This window comes from Nannospalax galili, unplaced genomic scaffold, assembly GCF_000622305.1.
Source record: "Nannospalax galili isolate Female #2095 unplaced genomic scaffold, S.galili_v1.0 scaffold24, whole genome shotgun sequence".
NCBI classification, from domain to species: Eukaryota; Metazoa; Chordata; class Mammalia; order Rodentia; family Spalacidae; genus Nannospalax; species Nannospalax galili.
The window spans coordinates 1,240,556-1,256,465 of NW_008352654.1; the positions used below are offsets into that span (position 1 = coordinate 1,240,556).

At 48.6% G+C, this 15,910-nt stretch overlaps 1 protein-coding gene across 13 annotated transcripts in view; it reads left to right on the forward strand.

Annotated features, from left to right (window-relative positions):
* Ltbp2 (latent transforming growth factor beta binding protein 2) overlaps positions 1–15,910 on the forward strand; it is a 103,369-nt gene that overhangs the window by 73,523 nt on the left and 13,936 nt on the right. For 12 of the 13 annotated variants that reach the window (XR_003846535.1, XM_029554389.1, XM_029554390.1 and 9 more), the window contains exons 11-18: positions 1,275–1,439; positions 1,692–1,910; positions 2,969–2,988; positions 4,117–4,156; positions 4,974–5,081; positions 6,911–7,039; positions 7,723–7,851; positions 12,067–12,186. Coding sequence is in view for 12 of the 13 variants with exons in the window: in XM_029554389.1 (XP_029410249.1) it covers positions 1,275–1,439; positions 1,692–1,910; positions 2,969–2,988; positions 4,117–4,156; positions 4,974–5,081; positions 6,911–7,039; positions 7,723–7,851; positions 12,067–12,186 (930 nt within the window). In the remaining variant the exon portion in view is untranslated. The remainder of the gene's footprint in view (positions 1–1,274; positions 1,440–1,691; positions 1,911–2,968; positions 2,989–4,116; positions 4,157–4,973; positions 5,082–6,910; positions 7,040–7,722; positions 7,852–12,066; positions 12,187–15,910) is intronic. The other variant, XM_029554383.1, reaches the window with a different exon arrangement.

Sequence of the window (15,910 nt, forward strand, 5' to 3'; positions counted from 1 at the left end):
CGGGTCCCCACAATGCCCTCCGGAGTCTCGGTTTCCTGTGTTGGTTTCATAACTCCCTCAAGGGTTGTCTCCATGTGCCCTAGGCTCTCAGCTTTGAAATCTCTCTCTAAACATGAGTACTTCTTTTCTAATAATCCAAGGAAAGTCCCAAAGCTGAGCACCCTGGGATTTATTTACTCAAGTACCTGTCCCTGACTCAATCACTGTAATCAGGGCTATGGACTTCAGTCCTTCAATCAGGAAGGGCCCAAGGGAGGAAAAAGGGGTGGGTGGTGCCCATAGTGAATCAGGGTACTTATTCTACAATACAAACTTCCATATATGCCAGACAGACAGAAACCTGTACATGTTCACCATCCGTAGCCTATCATTATCCTAACTCTACACATAAAGAGGCTAAGATCTAGAGAGTCACAAAGCTCGAGAGCAAGCAGATATATGAACTGACCAGGACTTCCCCAGAATCGTTAATTCCTCAGCTTTGACTATTGTCCTCTTCACTCTACTCTTTGTTCCCCAAGGGTCTATTTTTCCCTCTAAAAATTTAAGTTTCTTCCAAACTGGCTTGGTCACATCTTCTGTTGAGATAATATTAAAAAGACTATTTTAGCTTTGGATCCACAGGATTTCAATTCATAGATTCAATGGGTTTTGTCTCTCTGTGTGTGTATGTGTTGCTAGGAATGGAATCCAGGGCCTCAAGCACACTAGGCAAATACTCTACTACTGAGTTACACACCCAGTCCCAGATTTAGTGCTTGGTTGGTTAATTAAGTAAGCCATGCATGCATCAATTCAACATCCATTACCACACACACCAGACACAGTGCCAAAGACAACCCAGAAAGAGTCCCCATCCTCAGAGCTCTTTGGCAGGCCTTTGGTTCCCTCCTGGCTTCATCTTCCAAATGAGGCTGCCTGTGGTCCTCAGATTAGGCTGTTCTCCACTCATCTACAGGCACACACAGAGCTGTCAGTAAATACTTCAAAGGGAGAAGGCAGCTCTACTCTCACTTCCTGTTCTCAGGTTCCCCACAAGATGGTGGGAGCCGAGGGTCTCACCAGGCAGATAATACAGGGAGATGTAGGTGCAATCCACTTCAGCCTTTCCTCCTAAAGTTCTTGTGAGCATTTTTAGGACTCCAAACTTCCATATTGAGATGTAACCCAGGCTAGTCTTAGTGCCTGTGGCTGGCCACACCCCCATCCATGGCTTTTGATGCTTTCTCTCCCACTGGCCACCTGCCCATCCCCACACGCCCTGTCTGTTGCAGCGGACAAGGCAGTCTCTATGCAACAGGGACTATGCTACCGGTCACTGGGGCCTGGCACCTGCACTCTACCTTTAGCACAGCGGATCACCAAGCAGATATGCTGCTGCAGCCGTGTGGGCAAAGCCTGGGGCAGCAAGTGCGAGAAATGCCCCATGCCTGGCACAGGTAACCCCCATCCTCACCCCAGCCCTGGCCATCAAGATACTTCTTCAGAGTCAATGGCCACTTCCCCAGCCTAGTTGGATCCCCTCAAGCCAGAAGACTCCATCTACCTTCCCTATTCCAGTCCTTATCTGATCTGGGGCTCCATCCCTCTTTGCTGTCCCAATCATGGTATCCCCTGAGAAAGGAAGCGGGGCTCTGGCTTCATGCAGGAATGGCATGGCTCAGCTCATCCTCTGGCTATTGGCTTTTCAGAGGCCTTCAGGGAAATCTGCCCTGCTGGCCATGGATACACCTACTCAAGCTCAGACATCCGTCTCTCCATGAGGAAAGCTGAGGCAGAGGAACTGGCTAGACCCTCAAGAGAACAGGCACAGAAGAGCCGTGGATCCCTATCTGGGGCAGTGGGGAGGCAGCCACTCCAGGCAGCAGCCACTGACACCTGGCTCGAGGCTGGGACCATCCCTGATAAAGGTATCTGGGCTGGAGGAGACATCTGAGGATTCTTCTTTTCTCTAAGGTTATAGCACATCAAAGAGGCCCAGGTATTCATTTTAGGTCTTTGGGTTCCTGTCTCTGAGGCACTAGGAAAGGGAACAGTGGGCAACAGTGCCCAGCTCTGGGAACCTTCTCTCACGGCCTGACACGACAGGCCTTTCTTTCTCCTTCTCCCATGTGGGGTCAAGAAGTACTCATGCCCTAGAAGATTGGTTGAGGAAGTGGGGTTTGTCAGCAGCAGTCCCACCTGGCAGCTCCCCTGTCCAGCCATGCAGCTTCTGGAGGTGGTGCCCACTGCAAGGTCTACATGGAGAGCTAGCAGGTGCATCCAAGGAGTCTGCAGGCTTTTTCTTCCCTGCGTTAGGATCAGAACAATAGCTCCAACTGGGATATATAGGCCAGAAAGAGCTTGTGTTTGAGATCTCTAGGAGGTGCCCTGGAAAACCATGAAGTTATGCCCAGGTCACTTGAGTGCAGGAGGCCAGGAAGGTAGGAAGGACCAAACAAACTAGGCGATTGCCAAAATTACTCCAGGAAGTAATTCTGGGACAGGGAAGTGAAGACAGAACCATGGATGATGGACACCAGCTCATTCAGGAGCAATTCCTTCCCTTCCCAGAACTGCTCTCCTGGCCCATGGCCAGGGGTGGAGGGGGCTTGGGGGTGAGGGGTGGGGAGTAAGAGCAACCCATGTGATCAGGGCCATGGGAGGGAGGAGGTGTGTTACAGGGCCAATGGGACCTGGTAGGGGTGGGAACTCCTGTCACTGGGTACCTCGAAGGAAAGCAGACTTCCTCTCTCCAAGTGAGAGGTGAGCGAGGCTACTTGTAAGCCCTCTAGCCCTGGGCTTCTTGGGGTGGTTGGTCCTAACAGGGTAACAGGCAGAGGCAGTTGAAAAGAGTCACATTCAGTATGCTGCTCACCCTGCTGAGGACATGGTGAGGGGCATAGACTGTGAAGTAGCCAGGCTATCAGTGGAGGGCAGAAGGCCACCACCCCTCCCTGAGCTCACTTTGTCACCTTTCTTTTCCCAGGTGACCCTCAGACTAACCAGGTGAGTGAGTCCTGCTAACTGGGAGTTGGGTGACAAAGAGTGTGACCTGGAGCCCTGGGTATAGTCCTATGAGAGCAGAAAAGAAGGATGGTTTATATTCACACACAGCTGGAGAGCCACAAAGTGAGGGGTTCAGCAACCATGGACCCCATTTGACCCTTTAGCAAGTGAGAACAAATGTCCCAGCTGTGATGCAGCCACTGTGTGAGCATCTTCCCATCAAGGATGGTCAGACCTTTGAGGAAGGTGGGAGGGACTGGTCCAGCTGTCACTCAAGCTTGAGTGCTATGCATGAAACATAGAGCTGGTTTTAGTTCATGCTGAATCTGACATTCCTGAGCTGGTTTAGCATATGCCTCAAGGTCTCCCTCTGTCAGTGGCTCATGGGAAAGCAGCATGACTGTGAAGACCCTCAAACCATTTCATTGAGGAAAGGACATCTGGCCTCCCTGAGCCCAGGATTCCCCTGTGCATCTGAGACTGAGCATCCTCAGGAACTTTCCAGAAGAGTGGATCTGCTTTATCCTTCACTAGTCCTTCGCCAGTCTCCTGGTTCCTGCTCATCTACTAACCTGTTTCCACATACTGTTTCTCCAGCAGGCTTGCTTTCCTCCTTGAGAACCACATGCTGTCCTCTCGGACAAAGCTTCCCTTCTGTGTCTTCACATTCCAGCCATGCCCCAGTGCCTCTCTATCCTTCTATGCTGCTCTGTTGCTTAACTGCCTCTGTGCAGTCATGGTGAGGGACACCAAGAGTGGCTGTGGGTACTGGCTTCATCATACTGGCCTTGTGGCCCTGGATGATCTAGTTAATCTCTGTAGCATTTGTTACTCCATCTGTAACATGGGGGTCATGATCTTGATACCATAAATGCTAACGTTCTACTGTGTGGCTAGCACTGAGCTGGCACAGAACATACCTTTAACCACTACAGCTTCTATATTATAAGGAAGTCCAGATGATTAGTTAAGACTGTGACTAGAAAATGCCTAGCAGAAAACATGGAACATGGTAACATGTCAAGAGTTGAGAGAGTTGGACAGGAAGGGGGTAGGGTGGGTATAGGAGAAAGAAGCAGGACTAGGAGTTAACAGAGGAACCCCCAAATGACCTTCATTTCTGTGCAGGTCACAACCAGTGTTACCTTCCTACCTGCCTGGGTCCCAGGTGAGTTCTTCCTTCTAGAATCTCCCAAGCTGAAGAGAAGAGAGGTAAAGAGAGACTTTAGTCCTGGAGTGACTATCCACGAGCTATTCCATGGGGTTCAAATTAGAGGTGGTGAGTGACATGGCATGTGAGCACTCTTTCTGGGAACTCAAGGCCCCTAAGGGGCTGTGAGGTTAGTGAGAGGTCCCATGATGCTTTGCAAACATTTTCCTAACCACCAAACTCTTTCTTAATCTCATGATGCCACTCAGCACGTAAATCAGGCCAAAGAGGAGGCACAAGCTAAAGTAGCGGTCTGGCTGGGTCCCAGAGCTCTTTCCTCCAGGGACCTCATCCTACCTCCTAACACTGAGCTTGCCTCTCACCAGAGCTGAGCTCAGACACTGGGAGGCTGAGCTTTAGCCTTCCCTGCTGTGGTATGGACATGACACCTGTTCTGTTGCCTCCCACAGCAACCAGGTGCCTATATTTGCATTGACATTCTGTAAACCGCAAGACATTTTGCAAACAAAATAAAGAGAATGCTGAAGTGGGTGTTGGGAGCCTGAGTTGCAGTTCTGCCTCCCCCAAGCTAACTGGCCTTGGACAAGTGTCCATTTCTGTATTCCTTAGACTCCTTTCCTGTGAGGGAGAGGAGACCAGATATGTTCTAAGATTCTCTGATTCTGTGTAGTCAAGTTTCAGGAGAGAGGGGCATGGGTAGGTGGGGGTGGGGGGGCAGGCTTGGTTTCTGGTTCTTAGGAGTCTGAACATGAAGAAGGGTAGAAGAGCCATTGATATTCAAGGGGCACCACTTGCTCCCCTCTGTCTTCTTCAGAGGATGCCATTGGAAGACCAACACCACCTTCCGGACAAGGAATTGCAAAGATTCCAGAAGAGCCAGTGGTTCCCTCCACGGATGTGCTGGTGACCTCGAGTCCTCCAGGTAGCCATAGTGGACCTTAGAGGCTCTTTGCCTCCACCTCTGGGATTCGTGACTGTCCAGAGCCAACTCCAGGGCAGGGCTGTGAATGAAATCAGTCCCTTGCCTCTCCAACCAGATGAAGTCTCCAGCGGACTCTGACCAGGCTGTGCCCATGGCCTCTTAGAGTACAGGGTCACCCTCATGAAGATGAGCCCTGTCTGGGAACTAAAGCCCTTTCTGTGAAAGGTCTTACTCAGAGGACTCCACAGAGGCTGGGGATCTTCCTAGAGAATTCAGGGGGCACTCTTGAGGAGGGAGAACTCATGGAGTGGGAGGCAGCAGGCTCTTCCAAGCTGTTTACCCTGGCAGTGGCAGCCCTGCCTGGAGAGTCCTGGCAGTGGCAGCCACCTGCCCATGGAGAAGGCTGTTTTCGGGAAGAAAAAGAGTTCTGTTACACAAGGTTATTGAAGAGTCTGAAAGCCTGTATCCACCTCCCTCTGGTCAGCTACGGTGATGAGGGATGGTATGGGGGAGCCCTGGCAAACCACCTGGCTGTGGAATGTGGCCTCCACAAAGGCTCAATGTCTGCGAACTTGGTTCAAGAGAGGCAAGGCTAGCATTGTGGCATTGTCATAGTTGCTCCCTGTGTACAGGTGTGCCCTCCTACCTGCTCTCTCCAGGGACCGGCTGTGCTCTTAGCTGAGTCATCTTGAGTAGGATTGAGGGTTGGGAGGGAGGGTGCAGTGTCTGGATTTCCTCCAGTGAAAGGAGAATGAATGCCTGCAGTCTGGTAGAGGGTAGAAGGTGTGGATGTATGAGGGGGTCCCTACTGACCTCCTAGAATTCAGAGTAAGGCCCCCTGAGACTCCAGGGAACATCCCCTTCCCAGCAGGCAGGATGAACTAGGCAAAGGGGCTCAGCTGGGAAGCAATTAGAATGGCAATGAAAACGTTCCTGGAGAAAGGGTGTGGGGAGGCCAGGCTGGGCCCAGCAGTGGCCCTCAACCATGTGGGGACCAGCAGCTTTAGCTTTTTGACTGATTCCCCCTTCAGCCTTGCCATTTTCCAACCTCACCCTCTGAGTGGACATTTAGAACCTTACTGGGGACTATGAGGAGTCCCTATGTGGACACAAACTTGGAACCAGGCTAGAAAGAATTACCTTGCACACAGTCCAGTGTGAGCATTCAGTTTAATGCAACTTACTAAGTACTGTGAAGCCCCTCTGTGCATCAACCCAGGATACTTCTAACCCATGCCTTCTTTTGAGGCATCTGGGTTTTCTCATGGTGGTGGGGGCAGGCAGGGAGCCCTGGGTATGTGGGATTTAGGCTAAGATCTCAGGGTTGGGCACAGGATGAAAACATTATTCACTTATTGTTTTGTTGGCTCATTCATTCATTCAGTCATCCACTCATTCATTCATCATAGTCTCAGTGTCAGTTGCTTCTCTAGTGTTGGAGATACAGGACAGATAAGCTAGTTTTTCTCAATCTATGTATCTATTCACCAGATTTATCTGTTGGGTGGTGTTGGTTCTATGTGTGAGAGCTGTGTTCATTTTTAGGATGAGAGTGAGGGAATTTGGGTTACTAGAAGCCATTTGGGTCTCAGCCAGGAGGATGTGCAAAAGTAAACTCCAGCCTCAGTCTGAGTGGGACTCAGAGGCCAGGCAGAGTCCCAGTAAGTCTTACATGAGGCCATGTTATACATTGATATGGAAGGGCAGAGCAAAGGTGGGGTAACTTCCGATGCTCTTCTGAGGCCCCTGAACCTGATCTCCCCATATTCCTCCAGTGCCTTTGTCTACCCTCCATCCTGCTATAACCTCTGCTTCCTCCATCTCCACAGGCTTTGATCGATGTGCTGCTGGAGCTGCCAACATCTGTGGCCCTGGGACCTGTGTGAACCTCCCAAATGGGTACAAATGTGTCTGCAGCCCTGGCTACAGGCTGCACCCCAGCCAGGCCTACTGTACTGGTAAATCACTTGGACATCCTGTGCTTACTAAGTGGTAGGACAAATGGAATTAGGGTGTGGAGACTGAGCCAAGAGTCCAGGCTGCAAAGGTCCAAGCAATGAGCTGTAGTTGATGAATTTAGGAGAGCAGCCCTTGTGGACACAGCTAACTTGATGTTAAGTTGGGATAAGACCAATCTGTGAGCCTCCAGACTCTAAGCGAGAGGGTCCCCAGTCAGGACCTAGCATCCCTTTACTCTGAGATCAGCTTAGTCCTCTAAGTGGCCTGCAGAGCAGATCCAGGACTCCACCAGGGCTGTCCCTTGGGGACATGTTTGGAGTTAAGATAAATCATCAGGTGTGAGCATCATTCCCCACCCCTGCAGTATTTGTGTGTAAAGGAGAAACATCCACTGTGATCTTGAAAGACAAAGGAAGTGATTGGGGGGCCACTGAGGGAAGAGAACAAGAGGCAGGGAGGAGGCGCTGGTCATCACCCTAGGAACCCTAGTACACAGGTGGGCCCAATGGGCTGTCCTGTAGCTTTTAGCCTTGGAGACTTTCATCTCCACCCCTGCCTCCTCTCCTCCCTCACCTCTTCCATGCCACACAATACCATCCCCTAGTGTGGGCAATCGGCTGGCAGGTGCCCGGAGAAAGGCACACTGGCCTCCCTGACCTTCCTCCCTCTTCCCTCTGGCCAGATGACAATGAGTGCCTGAGGGATCCCTGCGAAGGAAGAGGTCATTGTGTCAACAGTGTGGGCTCCTACTCCTGTTTCTGCTATCCTGGCTACACACTGGCCACCTTAGGGGTCACACAGGAGTGCCAAGGTAAGTCACATCTGCCTTAGTCCTGTGGTGCGCCAGGTCTTATAGAGCTATTGGACAAGGAGCCAGACAGTCACAACCCTCAAGCACAGTTATCATGTGAGGAGTACCATGGGAAAGGAGACAGGACTCTGGCCTTGACCTGGGAGGAAGATGAACCCATGCAAAGATCACAAAGAGAAAGCAGAATCCAGAAGGCAGCAATATTTGCAAAGGCCTCCACAAATTGTGGCTAGCGCCAAGAAGAGGTCAGAGACCTGGCAGATGATGGGGAAAAGCTAAGCTCCAGACTGAGTGACAAGCAACTGCTTTCCTTTTGGGGAAGAAGGGTGATCCTTAAGGATGGGAGCTTGGACTGTCAGCAGACTAGAAGACAGATGTGCCTTTGGGAGAGGAGTTCTGGTTCCCAGCAATTTGGAGACACCTGCAGGCTTTGATCTTCTCTGGCTACAGTTAGGGACCCCATGGTAAACGGCTTTTGATACAAGCCCTTCAATAACACAGAATGCTCTGGTACATTTTTATGAATGAGTTCACAGAGAAACAAGGCAACACCTTCCAAGCAGTGTCTTCAAATTCAGAAGCAGTTGGGAAGCTTTCACTTTGAGAATAGCCCTGCCTGTTCTTGGGACTCACATTTCTGCCTCTAGCCATCATCCCAGGCCCCCTGGGGTGGCCAGGGAACGGTGTATCTCCCATTGTCAGAGTCTCCTCAGTGTCTGATTCTAAGGATCTGGCCTACAGAACCCTAAGACATCCAGCTCTTCTCACTTCATTATTTAGGGAAGTGGAGAAGACAGACAGTTCAACTTAATAGAAGCCTGAGGGAGTCAGGTGTATCATTCAGTGAGCAGGCAGGTGTCAGGCCCTGTGCTAAGCTCTGATGACACAGAAATGAATGAGCAAGAATAGTGACACTGCGGGGTCAGACAAGCAAGAGACTGGCTGTAGAAGAGAATTTGAGGTTTCTCTGAAGCGGTTCTTGAGCTAGGGCAGAATAATAGCAGTAGCTACCATTTAATAAGTATTTATTGTACTTAGCACCACCCTAAGTACTCGTTTGCATGGTATTAGGCACCATTGGAAGCATGAGCAGGAATGGAGGGAGCAGAAGGTATTCCAGGCAAAGAGAACCAGAATTCTAGCCCAGAGTCATGAACAGATCTGGCATGCCCTGGGAATAATGATGAAGTCAGGGTGACTAGAATGTGGGGTCAGTGGTAAAAGAGGTAGGAGTTGAGACCAATCTGCAAAGTGACTCAAGTGCCAAGCTGAAGTACTTAGCACATTGTCTCGTGGGCAGTGACAACCAGGCGAGTTTGTTAAGGGTGGATGATTCGGTCAGTTGGCTGTCAGGGAGAAGGTGCTGACAGCAGAGCTCAGAGCAGGGTGGCAGAGCCAGGGGAAAGGCAGGGAACAGGGGTCTCCAGCCTTCAGTAGCTGGGCAAGTGTGGTGACCAGAGGCACTGCTCTGTGTAGGCTGGCATGGGAGCTAGCCCTAGACAAGCTGTGGTTGCTACAGGGGATGGTATTGCCAGGACTGGCCCAGACAAGGGGTTCTGTTCTATGCCAGCCTGGGTGCCTGGATATCTCTGCCAGCCCTGACAGCTGCAGGAGAGGGAGGAGCCTGAGGTCAGTCCAAGTGTTTCTGCCAGTGGGACTTGGCTGCCACTTGAATGGCCCTAATCCAACATGGCATCCACTTCCTAAACTGGCCAGTCTCATAAAGCACTGTCTCATTATTTCAATCTTTTAATTTAACATTGATTTGTATTCATGAATTAATTTATTTACTATAAACCATTACAATTTCTAAGTTAATTTAAGTAGAAATAATTGCTGGCGGTGGTGGCACACACCTTTAATCCCAGCATGCAGGAGGCAGAGAGGCAGGCAGATCTCTGTAAGTTCAAGACCAGCCTGTTCTGCATAGTGAGTTCTAGGCCAGCTAGGGCTAAGGGAGACCCTGTCTCAAAAAAGGCATATATATAAATTAAATATTAAGGATTAAGTAAGGGCTTAAACAATACTTACATTCTAATAAGCGTGAGCATCTCTTTGTGCTTTGGCTTTTGGGATTCCTCATCTGTGAATTGCTTGCTCCCATCTTTTGCTCATTTTCTAAGTGTAGTTGCTACTTTTTCTTGTGACTTTTTAGGAGTACCTTGTATATTCTATTACATTTTTATTATTTTGTGTGGGTGAGGGTATATGCATGCAAGGATCCTTGTGTGTAGATCGGAGGACAACCTGCTGGAGTTGTCTTCTTCCACTATATGGGACTGAACTCAGGTGATCAGGCTTGGCAGTAAGTGCCTTTACACACCGAACCATGTCGCTGGCCCATACCCTGTATATTCTAGATGCTTGCTTGGGTTTAGATACTGCAGTATTTGCATTTTTGTCCTCTGTTCACTAACTTATCCTTTATGTCCTTCTTTGAACAACAATCCTTAATTCTGATACAAGGAAATTAATCTTTTTGCTTCATTTAAAATTTTTTAGTTTATTATTATTATTATTATCATCATCATCATCATCATCATGTATGTGTGTAGATGCGCATGTGCCACAGCATGTGTGTAGAGGTCAGAGGACAAATTTGTGGAGTTGGTTCTCTCTTCTCATCTTTATGTGGGTTCTGGGGATTGAACTCAGGTTACCAGGTTTTTTTTTGTGGAAAGTAATTTTACCCACTGAGTCATCTCACCAGCCCCTTTGACTTTATTTTTAATGTTTTAGAGTTTTATTTAGGAAGCCCTTCCCTGAAGTCACAAATATATTCTACATTTTTATTTATTTATAACTTTACCTTTTACAAAATATTTTAATCCAACTGGGGTCCATCTTTGCACAGACCTTAAAGACCTTTTTAAAAATTTTTTCTCCATTTCCATTCTTGTCCATAAATCTAGTTTCCCAGCACCATCTATTTATTGGTCAATGGTCCTGGCCTCACATTTTTTTCATCCAGTTTCCATGGCTCTGCCCTTGAGTGCCTTCCATTTTCTCTTCCTTCGGCAGTAGAGCTTCTCAAAGGACAGCTGTTTCTGAATTGCTGGGAGAGTTGTTGCCATGCAGGTTTCTGGGTCTGCCCTGTACTGGGGTCAGGATCTCCAGATGGGGACTGAGGAGTGTGCATGTGACAGCTCTGTCAGAGACTCCACTGTGCACTGAAGTGTTTGGAAGGATTGCTCAAAGGGAAGCACGATGAACAATAAGAGCAAACATTTCCTCAGTGCTTACTACAGCCCAGAAGGCACTGTGCTAAACCCTTCACCTGAAGTATCTTGTTCAATCTGTAAAAGAACTCTGTGAAGTATAGGGGCAGAGATAAGGCCCTGATGACTTTGATGGTGGAGATAGGGAGTAACCACAGCACTCAGATCTGGTGCTTGAAATAGGAGTAGGAATCTACTGGTCATCAAGGAGGGGAAAGACACTCCCAGCAGAGGCGTGTTTGTGAGCAGAGACTTGGAGGCTGGACTCATGGAAATCTACAACAGCTAAGATTATATCAAGGAGTGTGGGCAAATGAGGAAATATGTCAGGGCTGGGGCCAGGTTTGTGAGCCAGACTACAAGTAGAACTAGAGATAGCAGGAGCCCTGGTAGGGGATGAAGCAAAAGAATGGTCTGAGACTGGGCTTTCCAGCCATCATGGGGTGTCAGTATACTTTGGACATAATGATATAAACTACATCCTGCAGACCTGCAGATCTTGGCTACCCTAAAATATTTCTCTCTCTCTCTCTCTCTCTCTCTCTCTCTCTCTCTCTCTCTCTCTCTCTCTCCACACACACACACACACACACACACACACACACACACACACACACACACACTTTTAGGAAGAATCCTAGTAGTAGACCCACTGTCTACTGGGGCTGGGGCAGGGGGAAGCTTTGTTGGCCTCCTCAGATCATACCATACGGACTGCTACCTGGTCTCAAGACCAGGCCTTACATCAGGAGGATAGTTTCAAGGGCTCCCCTAGGCCCCAGAAATAGGGCCCCTGAGAGAAAAGAACTCAGGGGACAGCAGGGTCTGAGCAGTCTCAGAGCTATCCTGGAAGGCACCTTCAGCCAATCCCAGCTGAGTAAGCATGCTTTCCTTGCCTGGACCTCAGCCTGGTAGCTTTCTTCAGAGCTTCTGGAAAGGATGCCTAGAACCCCCTCCAGGTCTGACTTTGACTCAAAATTGGCCTGTGTGTTTACAGATGTAGATGAGTGTCAGCAGCCCGGGGTGTGCAGTGGTGGGCGGTGCAGCAACACTGAGGGCTCATACCACTGCGAGTGTGATCGGGGATATATCATGGTCAGGAAAGGACACTGCCAAGGTAAGGAGTGGGGATAATGGGTCAGCCTGCTGCCCCACACATTGCCCACTACCAACTCCCCTTCTGTCTGCCATTGATTACCTTGTCGCTGAACCCATCCCCAAGAGACATGTTTATGAATTCCTGAGCCCTTCTGTCCCCTTGATGATATGTTGGCATCCTGACTGCCCCCTGTAGCAGGGAAGTACAAATCTACATGACACCACAGAAATATCTCCTTTTCACACCTCTGCCCAATCACCTTGAAAAATGTACTTTCCCTGTATAGGAGAGAAAGAGTTAGTCTCTCTGGGAACTTAGTCTTCCTAAAGCTTGTTGGATCATGAGTTCCTGAGGGGTAGACCATATCCTTAGACAACCTGTGCATGGTTACCCAACAAATGCTAGTTGATGAATGAAGGGATGGATGGATGGATGGATCCAAGATCCTTCTCCCTTTTTCCAAACACAGCCCAAAGATGGCTAGGATGTTGCCAGCTAGTCTCCTTACAGACCAGCTTGTGCCTGCCCTTAACCTATAATCTCTGAAAACGTTCTGGCAGCTTCACCACTACCACCTTCCTGACAGGCTGGAGTGTAAAATGCTTCAGACTTTGCTCCTCAAATTGGCTGAGACAGGAACACAGAGGTAAAACAAAGACCTCCCTGAGAAGACCTTGCTCTGGGTCCAGCCTTAGACTTGGCCTCCCTATGGCCTCCAGGTTCCCTTGGCCAGGTCTTACCTGGCTCCAGAGGATCCTGCAGGTAAGGAGTGGGCTTGTGGACCTTGTACTGGGGAGACTCTTTTCTAGTCCACTATCATGGAAGCAAAGCACAAGTCCTAGGAGGGGAAATACAGCTATAAGTATAGGACAAAGTGTCTTCACTCCTGGTGTGTGTCACCTCTCTATGTGTGATCAAAGCTGGAACCCATTCCCCTTGTCCTCATTAGATCAACAGGGTCAAGACAACCTGGCATTTCCAAGAGAATGCAGAGTGAAGATGCTTGATAGGTACTTTGTATTGCCAACTAGCCACGCTAAGTGCTTGGTAGATAACCTCATTAGGTATCACAACATTATGCATTTGGCATTAGGATTTATTACAAAGAAAAGCAAAACTAAAGGAAATGAAACAGAACAATCCCAGAACATTTAAAGTATCAGATTTATACTAACCAGTCTGTGTTAATGGCACAGGCTCTGGTGCAGACAGGCCTGGCTTTAGCTAATATTTCATGTTGGGAAATGGAAACTGTCATGCTCATCTCAGAGGACTGAGCATACCGACATATGCAAGATACTCAGCATCACTTTGGGCACAAAACTAGGAGGAAACAGCACTGTGAGGACCCTTCCCTTTCATGTCTAGACTCCTCTACATCCTTGCCCTGCTTTGGATGGCTCCGTCCCATCCAGAGAAAAGGTTCTAGACAGATACCTCATCTAGGAGGTCAGGCTGAGTGCCTGTCTCAGGAAGACTCTCTGGGACTGTTAAAGAAAGAATGATGTAGTTGGTACACTTCTCCAGGTTTCCATCAGTAACCACAAACCCAGCCCATCACCCTGGGAACCCAGTCAATCTCCTCTTTCTTTCTTCTTTCTCCAATGAAGAAACCACTCTCTCCACTGGAACCTGAAGTTACTGGTGAGAGACTATGAGGTCTGGACAGTGGTCCATGCAATAGTCCCAATGACATTTCTGTCATACCAGGAATCTGGGTTCCCATGGACAGGGAGCAGATTCTCTTGAACACTACCAAGGCCTTAGCTGTCCCATACTCTCACACAAAGTCCCCTGAACTTCTGGCCCCTGCTTCCGCTCCCATCTTATACTCTCACCAGGAACAGAGGTGAGTGCCCTCACAACTTGCCATGGAGAGGCTGATCCTTGGCAGAGGCACTCAGGGATCCTCCTAGTATACGCACAGCTGACTCACAAGCTGGTCCCAGGTGTGACAGTTTCCATGGATCCCTTTAGCAGTCTCTTCAGCAGCTTTATATCAAGAGGATAATGGGTATTGTTTTAGGCACACTGTTCTATCTTTTGGTCAGCAAACATTTGTTGAGTGCCAGCTGTGTACCAGTCATGGACTCGGATTACAGCAATAAATAGTTCCTGCTACCAACCAGAGTACTGAGACCTACCAAAACATACCACAACCTTATACATAAAATGCAAACACTTGACTAGGTAGAAAATCTCCACTTTGTGACAGGCTCCAGTTCATCTACTATGCACTGGATGGAATAACCTCAGATTATCTGGTGATAGAATCTACTCCATCCAGAATTTTCATCTGGCTCCTTCATTGGCTTGGCTGATGGCCACTCCCACTCCCACTCAGAAGAGGCCTTCCCTAGCTCAGGTAGAGACTTAGGGGCTGCTCTGATCTTTTGACCTCTTTTACTTGCTCAGAGACCTCTCACAAATGATCATCACTAACTATCACTACCTGGGGCTCTGACCTAAGAAGGATACTGGGAGTAGCATGGCAGATTGGACTAGGTTATGCTGCATTAACAAACAACCCCAATCTTAGTTATGCTTATGTCTCTCAATGCCATGTGTCCATCATGGATCAGCCTGGGACTCTGCCCCATGCTTCCTTACTTCTAGTATTAGGCCTAAAGTATAGCCTATCTCTGGAATATGCCCAGTCTCCATGGGAGAAAGAAGGCTCTAGAGGGTTGCACACAGTGAAGTGCTTTGGTCCATAAGCTACCCATGTTGCACCCACTCACACCTCATTTGCCATCACTTATCTTTTGATGCCACCCAACCACAAGTGACCAGGAGGCAAAAACATATCATGGTCCAAAAATGAAAAGGTAGACTCTTCTGTGAACATTAGTGAGTACTATGTATCCTAAATGACCAGCATCCAGTGCTGCATGGACCTTCAGCAAATGTTCCTGACACACTGAAGGTAGGAGAGACCTCAGGGTCCTTTCCTCTTGACAAATGCAATCTTCCTACCTTGTTTCCTCTTTGCAAATGCAATCTTTCTGTCTTGCCAGGTACCTGAAATAGAGGTTCAAAACTTTCATTTTAAAAAAATCAGTATGGCATAAAAAGCATCCTTGCTTCAATTTTTTTTTCATTTCCAAAGTCTCATACCCTTGAAAGATGAATCATTTCTCCTTCTCAATGGCTTTATCCATCTTCCTTCAGGTAACTCAGCCAAGGGCGGCAAGCCCTGGTGCTGATGCTGTCTCCTGGGTGACTAAAGTTGGAGGTTCTGGATCCTTTATGCTCTCCATTTGTCTTTATAGAGACCCTTAGAATAGCTCAGCTGAATACTGCCACCACAACCCAACTAAGGGTTTGTTGTTCCTTTCTTTCTAGAGATGAGCCTTATTACTAGGATATGGGCATCCTTGTAGATATTCACCTGAATAATCACCTGCCCTGAGGATATGTTCTCCTCTTCCAGAGCTTCACGGCCAAGCCTTGTGCTGGGTCAAGTCTAGTCAAGTCTAAGTCCCCTGGGACAGACAGTTTTGATGGGTCCTGACTTCTGCAGACCAAACAGCTTCTCTTCCTCTTTTTCATCCACTTTAGGGCCCTTGCCCTGCTCTACATCGCCAGCTGCTGGCTTTAGTCCTTTCCTTCTAAAGCTTGTGTTCTCTCCCTTGGCCTGTCTTCTACATTGCCTCCATGGATGCCTAGTGAGTTTTCCTTCTGTGTAGTAGGGCTTTTCAGTCTTCATAACTTGGTGGACTTTCTCCCAGATAATAATTGC